Source organism: Arachis hypogaea, chromosome 20 (genome assembly GCF_003086295.3).
Source record: "Arachis hypogaea cultivar Tifrunner chromosome 20, arahy.Tifrunner.gnm2.J5K5, whole genome shotgun sequence".
Lineage (NCBI taxonomy): Eukaryota > Viridiplantae > Streptophyta > Magnoliopsida > Fabales > Fabaceae > Arachis > Arachis hypogaea.
In genome coordinates this window covers 59,098,547-59,110,869 of record NC_092055.1, presented here as the reverse complement: position 1 = coordinate 59,110,869, position 12,323 = coordinate 59,098,547, and the positions used below count along the sequence as shown (strand labels likewise).

Below are 12,323 nucleotides of genomic sequence, written 5' to 3'. Positions count from 1 at the left end.
ATCAGATCTAATCCAAACTATTCAGTTGATTCCTTTTACAAGGTAATTCTCTGCCTCAATAAAGTAGTTACATGTTCTTTATTCTGAATAAAATAGTTATAGTTTTGAAATTCTATGTATATCATTTTTGGGATTTTATTTTTGAAATATCTATCCTCCTTTTTATGTTCTAGTCATTTTTTTCTTTTTCTAGTTTTCAATTTATTTAGTTGATTGGCAATTACTGAGCTTCAAAAATATTTTTGAACAGCAAAAACTTTAACATAAAAAATATATAATAATATTCACATGAAAACAAAATGTATAAAATATAACTCATTTTAGAATAGTATTTTTCTAGTCTTGAATCGTTTAAAATATACAATAACTTAATTATAACTTAACTTTTTATAGCTAGAATGCTTGTCATAAAATATTATAATATTTAATTTATTGAATATTGAATATAGCTATGACTAAAAATTTAATTAAAAAACTAACCAAGTATAAAATAATACCCAATTAATTACATATAAAATAATTATTCAAATCCTTAAATGTGATATGAAAAACTATATTTGTTTAGAATTTAATTTAGAAGATTAAAACTTAAATAGTTGTAATCTGTTAAAATTTTCTATCACTTTACACCAATAAAACGACACCAATACTTAAAGAATAATTTAGTATTTCTGTGTAAAAAATTAAAAAAAATCAATGTGACATAAAATAGTATAAAAAAAATTAACAACTTATTATAATGATTACGATGACAAGATTTAATGTATTAATTACTTTACAAAAATAAATTACTTATTCCTTCTTTATGTTACAACTTTTTATACTTTTTAGTTGAATAAATTAGTTACAAATGGATAGAACTTGGATTGAAAAACCTCGAACAACAAAGGAATACATGGATGGCATAATTGGATTCCTTGATTTTGCTTTTGCGAGAGCGGCCATTTCGGATAGAATATGTTGTCCATGTCCACGATGTGCATTTGGAAAATGGCATAAAAGAGACACAGTTCAGGATCACCTGCTCTTAAAGCCATTTCCCAGAAACTATGTGATCTGGAATCGTCATGGTGAGATACAACCTGTTGAGCCAAGTAGTATAGAAGTGCAAGCACCACCATCTCAAGAGAATCTGCTAAATACATTACTGCATGATGTATTCGGCCACCATGGGGATGAAGGTATAATGGGATTGAATGATGCAGTTATACCCGATGGAGATGAAGACATCGCAGATGGAAGATTACATGAGGGCTCCTTTGATAATGGTAGTGAGTTCAATGAATTTTTAAAAGACGGAAATGAAAAGTTGCACGAGGGCAGTAAATGCACAAAGTTGGAGTTTATAATCAAATTGTATCACATAAAGGTCTTGTGTAGAATAAGCGATAAGGCCATGACTATGATATTGACTTTGTTGAGAGATACTTTCGATGGAATACAGCTGCCTTCTAGTTTTTATAAGGCCAAGCAAGTAATTTGCAAACTCGGCCTAGAATATACTAAGATTGATGCTTGCCCAAATGACTGTATGTTATATCTAGATGACACTCCAGATAACATACAAGACACATGCAAGTATTGCGGTATATCTAGATGGATCCCTAAGAAAAAAAGAAAAAGCAAGCTGCAAAAGTTTTGCGATACTTTCCACTGAAGCCAAGGTTGAAAAGGTTATATATGTGTAGCAAGACGGCTGAGCACATGCAATGGCATAATTCTGCACCTGCAAGAGATGGATTACTGAGACATCCAAGGGACGGTGAAGCATGGAAGAATTTTAATGCGATGCACACACTATTTGCCGAAGAGCCACGAAATGTTCGCCTAGGTCTTGCAACTGATGGTTTTAATCCCTTCGGAGCCTTGAGTTCTACTAATAGCGTTTGGCCTGTGTTCTTGATTCCATAAAATCTTCCACCTTGGATGTGTATGAATCACACTTCTTTTATCTTATCAATGGTTATTCCAGGAAAGAAGTCCCCGGGAAATAAGATAGATGTGTACTTGCAGCCCCTTATAAATGAATTGAAAGATTTATGGATTGATGGTGTGGAGACATTTGACTCATCATCCGGAAACACATTTAGAATGCATGCAGCTCTTATGTGGACAATAAGTGATTTTCCTGGGTTAGGTATGCTATCTGGTTGGAACACACACACCGGTTTAGCTTGTCCCACTTGTAACTTTGATTCTTTTCCTTGTTATCTCCGTCATAGTTCTAAATGGTGCTTCATGGGTCATAGACGTTTTTTGGGAAGAAATCATAGATTTAGACTGAATCGTGTTCGTTTTGATGGAAGCACAGAGGAGCGTGGTCCACCTAAGAAGTTATTAGGTTCTGACATTCTTGAACAACAACAGGATGTTAAAACACGAGATCAGCAACGAGAAGAATCTCGTAGTGGTGGGAAAAGACCTCGACGAGAAGTTAAGCAGTGGAACAAGCGAAACATTTTCTTTGATCTTCCGTACTGGAAAACCAATTTGTTGCGTCACAATCTGGACTTTATGCACATTGAGAAGAATGTGTGTGATAACATTTTGTACACTTTGCTTAATGACAAAGCAAAATCAAAGGACAATCTCAAGGCACGGAAAGATTTGAAAGAAATGGGCATAAGGCGTGATCTCTGGCCAAGTAACAATGGATCATGTCATTTATCTTTATTTTCACTAACACGTGACACCAAGAAGCTATTTCTTTCGGCATTGAAGAATGTTGTGCTACCAGATAGATACTCAAGTAATATTTCGAGATGTGTGGATGAAGGACAGAAAAAAATTTTTGGATTAAAAAGTCATGACTGTCATATTCTTTTGGAGGAATTGTTACCAATAGCAGTTCGTCATTTGCTGCCAGATCATGTTACCGCAGTATTGGCTGAGTTTGGCTCATTCTTTAAGATCCTTTGTGGGAAAAGCTTAAGTAACTCTGAACTTGACAAGCTCCAACAACGCATAGTGGTCGTCCTTTGCCAGTTGGAAATGTTATTCCCTCCATCATTCTTTACCGTCATGGTTCACTTGACGGTCCATCTAGTAGATGAAGCAAAGCTCGGAGGTCCAGTGCATTATCGATACATGTATCCAATTGAGAGGTAAAATATTTTGTATGATGAACTAAAGATCGTTAGAATTGCATCTCTAGTCATGTCATTTTTACTTGATTTTTTTATATTATTTTAGGGACTTAGGCCATCTAAAATCCCATGTGCGGAATAGAGCACAAGCAGAAGCATCTATAGCTGAAGGATATTTAGCTGAGGAATGTCTCACTTTTTGTTCTCGCTATTTTGAAGATATAGAGACAAGGTTCAATAGAGCTAGACGTGTATGTGATGACCCGCTTGACAAGGGATGCTCAGAATCTTGTCTCTTTCCGCCGGTGGGTAAAGCAGGGAGTTCTGGTACAATTTTTACGTTGAATGAAAAGCAAAAGCTACAAGCCCATAGATATGTGTTACTAAATTGTCAAGCCGTCAAGGATTATGTGAAGTAAGTAAAGATAGAGGTTATTTGCAGTAATATATTCAGAATCTATATTCGTGAGTGACGTACTCTGAATCCAAATTAATTCCTAATGCAGTGAATTTAGAGAATACATAAGAAGAAGCTCAAAGGGAAGAAGACCGAACCCCACAGACATAGAGAAGAGAGTATTTAAGGAATTTGTTTCGTGGTTTGAAAAACGAGTAAGTTACTTAATTATTAGAGTTTATGAAATGGAAAAGGTGTTAAGATATAAACGTTTTAACTCTCATAACTTATCCCAATTTCAGATAATGAACCCAGATACCATAGAACAATTGTCTACTGACATAAAATTTTTAGCACGAGGCCCCTTATCAAATGCAACGAGATATAGTGCTTATAAAATAAATGGTTGCACATTTCGAACTGTTGCTCGTGAAGAAGGTTTGAGGACACAGAATAGTGGAGTATATTTAACCTCTAGCACACCATGTGTTGCAAGTCGAGTTGACAAAAATTTAAGACAAGGTGATGTACCCTATTATGGCAAGTTGGAGGATATAATTGAGGTTAGCTATTATGGGCGATTCACTGTTGTTCTCTTCAAATGTAAATGGGCTGATTCCACTCGACATAGAGGATATAGAAGAGATCAATGGCATTTTCATTGTGTTAACTTTGAAAGACCAATTCATACCGGTGAACATGAAGAAGATGAGCCTTATATTCTAGCGTCACAAGCATCAATGGTATACTACGTAGATGATGTCGTTAACAAAGGATGGAGTATTGTTGTTCATTTAAAACCAAGAGATTTGTATGAAATGGGTGATGAAATTGAAGAGGCTGCAGATGAGGATGAGCCACATCAAGAGCAAGCTCTTGATCAATATTTTGGTAACAGTGATGAATACATTCAATTGGCAACAAACCACTTGATCGATGACGTAGTTGACTCATAATGAGAAATCTAAGGTTAAAGCTTATTTATATATTTGTTAATTTTAAAGTTATGGTTAATCCGTTGGCTTGTTCATAAATTTTATCTCTGGCCTAATTTTGTGTGAAATATAACATGCTTTTTGAGTTATTTTCTCTAACTATTTGTTGTTAAATTCATTTACAGCAATGCCGAAGTGTAAACGGTTTACTAATCCCCTGAGATCAGCTCCTCTACCTGAAAATGGTTTTGATCAGTCTAACGACGAGGTATTTCACAATTCACCTACGGATATCTCACCACCTAATCATGATTCACCACCTAATCATGATTCAGCAATACAAAGCAATCCGAATAGTAATATGGATCATTCACTGCCTAACCAAGGATCCCAAGAACATACTAGGCCCTTTGGTGGACGTCAATCTTCTGAATATTGGACCGTGGAGACAGTAGGTATGGTGCATAATAAACTTAATTTCTCATGCTGAGTTGCTAAATAAGTGCTTTCTATATAAATGCAAATTTTTATATTTTAATCTTTATATATAATATATTTTTTTGTGCAATCTCTTGTATAAAAGTAAAAAAGTGATGCATTGATAGCTGAACATGTACTATGCCAATTTTTACAGGTCTAATGCTGATTATTTAGCTTTCTATGTGGCTATGGTTGAATAATATTAAAGTTTACTTATTTTGAGGCATATGATAAAGACTTCAATTGTACGGAAATGTTGCCCAAAATATTTTTAATAAAAATCTTAAAATATTTACCCAACTCCCGAGGCATAAAATGAAAATACGAAATAGTACTACTCCTATAATATTACTAGATGACAAAGTGATATGCATATGCATAGTTCTGGCTTTTGTGAAATCACATTATTTATCATCAAATCATCATGATCTTTTCCCTTTCAAATCCCCTTTTCGTTTTGTCCAAATTGTTATTTATTTATCTTCTCCTTGTAGTAATAATGAAAACTCGGTAGAAAAATAATGAGTGGTTGTCTGGTCAATATTGTAAATTGCTCTCTGTCTCTCTCTCTCTTTCTCAATTAGATGTCCATTTAATTAACTTTTTCGTTAGTCACTTTATAATTTAAATAATATAATGATCATATCCAATAATTAAGGTGGCTAAATTGCACTCTTAATTAAGTGATATCTCAATCCAATTAGGCCATTCGTAAGTAAGACTAACTTAATACAAGATTGTATTCCACTACTAAATCTTTTATGTTTTTCGGTCCACACTATATATATATATATGTACTTACCATTTCGATACACCGAAGGAGAAGGAGCGCCATTTCGATATCAGGAAGTTATTCCCATTTTGCTCCTTTTCCCTCTATAATATAGCTTATCATCGCTGCCACCCACAGAGTCGTTTTGTTTCCTTTTGTGGAATGCGAATGTAGTATTGCTCTACCACCTAGTGGGATCAATCGGCAGTGGCTCAATTTGTTTCATTGATCTGCAATTTTGAATTTGGATTCTGAATGTTTGTTTCTCTTCTTTTCATGGTATTCTTCTTTCTGTGATTATATCTAGATGCACCGTGCTTTCTAACATTCTTGTCTCTTTTAAAACTGGTGGTGTACATAGATCAGATTCCTTGTTTTCTTATTTATCAAGTTTTGCCTTTATTCTTTATTAATTGAGATTTTGATTGAGGGTTTTCTAGATTCTGACGAGTTGCATTTGTCGTTGTCCATGGTTCCATTTTTTCCTTGATGTAAAGATGATTTTTTAAATAATTTATTTATGTATTTTTATTCAGTGATATATAGTTTTCAATTTATTTATTTTTAGGATCTAATCCACAGCTGAACAGTGGTGCCCATATGATTTACACGAGTTGTTGATGAATTTGAAAATTTTCTTTTTTTCTTAAGGTGTACTCATATGAACTGCGAAATATTCTTGATTCTTGGAGAGTTTGTTTTTATTTTTTAGGGGTACCTAACAAATGTTCTGTTGCAAACTTAGTCTTCTTTTACTCAAGTGATTTGTTTCTTTCTTGATCCTAGTGTCTAGGAGTGAAATTTTATTCTGTGATTTGTGTTGTCCTTTGTGTTACATGTGAATTCTTCATAATTGTTTAAAATTTAAAAGCTTTTAATTGTAAAATGTTTAAAAATTCTATTTTAAAAGTAAATATGTACTTACATATAATTAATTTTATATGCAAATACTTTGTGTTTAAATTTTTAATTTAGTTTAAAACTTTGGAAATAAAGGCACAGATGGAACTATTAAGACTAGAAGGCTAAAAGTTAAAGAAATGGATAACTTATCTAGAGATGAGCAAGTTGTTGTGAACTTTGAAGATCAACAAGCTATTGGAGAAGCCCAAGGTTTGCTTGCTGGATATCTAGGGACATTGGCAGTTGATTGTAAGTTATTTCCAATCAATTTCTCAAAGTGGTCAGGACCTTTAGGCATACCTCGATCTAGATTTGAAGAGTGTTTTAGTAACTTGCTGAAGGTATATATTTGAAATAATTAGTTTTACTAAATTCCTATTAAAATTTTCTATTGTTAATGATATCTTGTTATTTATGTATGATTCTTTTTTATAGCCAAAATTTCATTTCAAAATTTCTGAGGGCATTGCAAAGCGATATTGCAAATTGAGCCTTGCAAAAAAGTGGTCACAACATAGAATTAAGTTATGGAAAGAGTTCTATGATCCATGCATGAGTAGACAAGCACTCATTGATAATGTCTCAGTCGGCATCGACAGAGATCAATGGGCATCCTTTGTTCAGTATCGGTTTCTACCTTCTACAATGGTAACATGCTAAAATTTTCAAAATATAATATTAATACGTAATCACTTTTCTAATCTTCATTTTTCTTTTTTTATAGGAGATGTGTAGAGAAATAAGGAAGCCCGCAAGAAGCAAACAATTCCCCATACTGGTGGCTTGAAACCCATCTCAAGGAAAAGACATGAAATAGTATGAACCATCAATCATTTTTTGTTTTTACTACGTTAAGATATGCTCTTTAACTTTTTTTTTATATTCTTTTGTATAGTTTTTAGAAACTGGTTGAAAAATTAGCCGTGGAGAAATGTACATAGAAACTCATAAGAAGAGAGATGGGTCGTTTGTGACTGATGAAGCAAGGGATATAGCAGTAAGTTGTACTTTTTGGTCTATTTTAGTACAAAGTGTTACTTCAAAATCTGCCAAACCTTAATGTTATTTTGTTATATTTTTGTTGCTTAAATCTCAAATGCAAGAACAAATTGAAGTACTTATGACTCAAAATGAGAAAGATGAATCTGGACCATCTACAAATGATGCTATTGGCAAAGTGTTTGGGGAGGAGCATTCTGGTAGGGTGCGATGCATGGGAATGGGAGCAACACCTACTAATACTTTCAGAAATGGCAATCATCCTAGCCAGTTAGCTAATTCTTCAACTTCAATGTCATCTACTACCAATTACTCGCAAGCTGATTTTAAGCGTTTGGAGTCTAAATTTGATGGGACATTAGCTGCATTCAAGGCTTATTTTGTTGCTAAAGAAGGAAGAATTCCTGTTGAACTTACTAGTATATTTAACCATAGAACTCAGGTAAATTGCCATCTCTTGTCAAATCTATGTTGGACTAATATTTTTAAAAATTATGATAAATGATAACCGTTATATTATGCTAATGTTCTAGCATGGTATTAGTCTCGTATATTCTAACTTTTACATGCCTACTCTTACTAATTTGTTGTTCAAGTTTTTCACACAAGAAAAGGTTAATGCCTTTTTAACATTTTTTGTCTTTAAATTGTCGTTATAGTGTCATAGATGTGGCAATTTTTATGTTGACATTTCTATTTTTAATTTATTTTAGGCTAATGATGTTGAGAACGAACCTATTACACCGACAACAGGAAGAACATCATCAGGAGGAAGCAATGAAAATCGTGAAGACATTGTTTAGTATTACTTTAAAGATTGATTAGTTGTTTATTGTTGCACCTTTGTTAGGGTATTATGTTGCATTTTTTTATTAAACAAACTTATTCAAGTAGAGAACTCATTAGTGGTAGTTGTGAGTTTATATTATTTTAGCTTATTTAATTTTTAGGATTAGATATATAAAGACAGTGATGATTCAGATATTATACATTTTATTATAATATTAAAAAGTTATTATTTATTTTAATGGGTTATATTTTAGATTTATACTTTAAAGAATTTTATCTTATTAAATTTTGCATTCTAATAAATATTATATAAAATAAGAAAAAACTATATATATCATAGTGAAAATATTTTGGCATTACATTTTAAATTGTGGGAGTTTACAACTCCAACAAAAAAAAATCTTGTTTTAAGTTTACCATATTTGCGGGGGTTTAAAACCCCCACAACATGAATAAAAAATGCTGCAACACAAAACTGTTGGAAGTCTTCGGAAACCGACGCGATTTAGTTGAAACCCCCGCAAATAGCGGGGGACAAAAACCGCCGCAATTTGGATTTCAAAATTGCGTCGGTTCTGATAAAACCCCCGTAAAATATTGCAGCACACCTAACTGCGGGAGTTTATTAAACCGCTGTAATGCAATCTGCGGGGGTTAAAAACTGCCGCAAATTAGAAAAAAAAACCCCGCAAATTAGCGTGTTTTTTGTAGTGAGAAGAGTAAATTGCATGAAACTTAAAGTGCAAGAAATGTAAATTGCTTGAATAGTAAATGGATGTGGGAGCTGGGATTCAGAATTCAACAAAAGAATTTAAAGAGAAATTGATCAGAGAAGTAGAAGATGAAATAAGTTGCAGAGAATCTAAACAGAAAGGTAAAATTTGTTTAAAGAACAAAACAGAAAGTAAACTTAGCTCAATTGTGAAATCTAAAAAAGAAATTGAAGATCTCAGGAGATCAATGAGACTGGAAAGTAGAGCTAGATCTCAATTCCTTCCTTGATCAAATAGAAAAAGATTTGCAGAAGAAAGGAAGATGAAAGCAATAAATGAACTTCAGATTCAATTCTCAATTTATTGAATTATGCAGAAGAAAATCAAAGAGGGATTTCAGATCAAGAATTGAAACAGAATTCCTTCAATCTCAATCCAAAATTTAGAAACAGAAAGTAAGAAATGCAAAAGTAAAAACAAAGAGAAAGAGAACTCAGATCTCAATCCCAATTCCTCCAATTCAAAATGAAAACTAAAATTCAGCTCAAAGTAAAATTGAAAAGTGAGCAACAAGATACAACTAAAAATGAAAAGAAAAAAAGGTCCTCTACAAATCAAACTAAGTCCTATTTATACACTTTCTAATTTTTTATCTTCAGACTTTGGAGTAGGCTTTTTCAAATTGGTGAAGGATTTAATCCAAGGTGGCATTTTATTTAAATTGGGCTCAGGGATGTAAGAACCCTAATTTTCGAGTGCGTGAGATCTTTTCTGGAAGTATGGATTTCTCCAGAAGATCAGTTAGGGGAAAACCTTTGATATATCATCAAGTATCACCCTGATTTTCGAGTACGTGAGATCTTTTCTGGAAGTACGGATTTCTCCGGAAGATCAGTAAGGGGAATCCCTTTGATATATCATCAAGTATCTCAATCCTCATTGTCATTATGTCATCCTTAAACTAGAACCTTTTCCGAGGCAAGCTCGATAACGCGGTCACGAAGAACCTAGTTTTTGAACCGTATCGGTTAGGAGTTTTAATTCGGTTTTTCGTAAATAGTCTCAGTTTGACAAACCGGACTCGATTTATGAGAGAAGAGAGATAATATGATGATCTTATCATTATATTAGTATTATAAGCTTCTTGAATGATATTATAAGGTTACCTGGTCAGTTTTAGTTAAAAATAGAAAATCGGTTTAACTGGGTTAACAGTTTACTGGTGCAGCTTAGCACCAAAACTCTCTGATGATTTTAGCAATGCTAAGGTCTCATCATACATGTTCTATTCTCATAATAAATATGTTACTAGTTTCATTTATGCTAGTAGCTCAGAAAATATTTTTTTAGAGATGTTTTTACAAGTGTTCTGATACATTTAGTTTTAGTAGTTATACACCTGAGATATTTTAATATTATTTTAACCCACCTCCAAGCCAACCAATCACAACTCACCTTACACCCACAAGACCTCCAAGGCTGTCTCATTTCATCATTTTGGCCGAAAATAACAAGAGAGAAAAGAGAGAAACTTTCATGAACACTTAATCTTCAAAGCTTGATTTCTTCTGAACTAAAACTCAAATCAAAACTCCGATTTCACCAAAATGATCCTCTCTTCTTCCTCTACATAACCATGTAACTTATCAAGGCTAGAAATAAGTTGATATGGCTGTCTCCCTCCCTCTTCAATTAGGTTTTCAAGGAAACATGCTTAACCAAGTGTTTTCTTGATGTTCTTCCTTAGATCTCTTGCTTAGCTTAACTTGTGGGCCAAAGATCTTTGATTTCCTGCATGTTTAAGGTGAGGATAACCTTCCTAAGATGCTGTTGAAGTTCGTTTAGTTGATGGTTTAGAGTTTTAAAGTTGTTCTTGATGTGTTTTAGGAGGAAAAAGTGCTTTAAGAATACTTCAAAGAGTAACCGGATTTGGGGCAGCAAATCAAGGTAGGGTTTGACGAATTTGATCTTGATTGATTGTGTTTGAGTTGTGTGATTATGATATTGTTTGGCTGTGCTTGAAATTGATGATTTATATGAGTGATTCTTGGTGAAATTTTGCTGAAAATTTGATGAAATTTGATGATATTCAAGCTATGAAACATGTTCTTGAGTGCAGCTGGAAAAACGAATCCTAATCCTTAAATTGGGGTTCAATTTGTGTTGAAATTGTGTGGAAAAGATGGGGTTTTAGTGGCTGGGAATTTATTATAAATTTTGGTAAAAATCGGTTGCTGAAAAGACTGAAAAACGGGTAAAAACAGAGAAAAAATCTGAATAATATACGAAGAACAGGAAGAACAGTTTGAGTGTGATGAAGAACATTGAAGAACACCTTTTAGATCTTAGAAAGGGGCAAGGAAGTAAAATTTTTGGTGTTTAAGGGGTTATTTGGTAATTTCTGAAAGTTAGGGTGGTAAAAGTAGAAATATTAAAAGTTACGTGTGGTAAAAAGTGAATTTTAAAGGTTAAAAGTAAAAGGTAAGTTAATATTCGAAAATTAATGATAAAATAATAAATAATAATAAAATATTAAATAGTAATATTTAATTAAAAATAATATTTTAATAAAAATAATAAAATAATACGGAAAAGGCAGTTTTCTGTAAAAGCTTTAGAAAGACAACTTTAAGCGCAGAATCTCATAATTACCTTCATAAAACACTTAAGGAGTGGTAAGAACATATTAATGAGGCAAAGATAAAGGAAAGATAAAAAGTTAAATAAAAGATGAAAACCAAAGAAAAAGTCTGTAAAGTTTTAATGACAGAAAAACAGACAGAATTAGTGAACGAACTAGGGCAACATAGTTAGTCCTTGAGTTGCGACTAGGGTTATGTATTATATGAAAAGTTAAACTATTTCAGTATAGACTTAATGAACCTATACTTGGGACAGGCTAAGTATTCATACCGAAATTTACATAAGCTTTAAAATACATACGTTAAGCAGATAAATCATAGCAGAATAAAGTAACACAGAAAACAGAGTAAGCAGAGTAAAGTAAAGAGATAAAGAAAAAAAGAGTAATATAGATACAAAGGAAGGAGTAATTAGAGAAAAATAAAGAGATACAGAGAACAGAGTAACCAGAGCAGAGTAAAGAGATACAGAGAAAAGAGAAACCAGAACAGAGTAAAGAGATACAAAGAAAAAAGAGTAATATGATAAAGAGAAATGGTTTGAGCCAAGATATTGTAGAAGTGAAAGATGTAAAGTTTGTACAGTATTATTGAACAGAGAAAGAAA

At 32.8% G+C, this 12,323-nt stretch overlaps 1 protein-coding gene across 1 annotated transcript; it reads left to right on the top strand.

The window, feature by feature from the left end:
• The first annotated feature begins 1,680 nt into the window (after positions 1 to 1,680).
• Positions 1,681 to 4,439, top strand: LOC112785884 (uncharacterized). The gene is made up of 5 exons (XM_025829304.1): positions 1,681 to 1,846; positions 1,973 to 3,104; positions 3,193 to 3,501; positions 3,593 to 3,698; positions 3,786 to 4,439. Exons 1-5 carry the CDS (start codon positions 1,681 to 1,683, stop codon positions 4,437 to 4,439), a joined length of 2,367 nt encoding a protein of 788 aa, XP_025685089.1.
• The last annotated feature ends 7,884 nt before the right edge of the window (positions 4,440 to 12,323 follow it).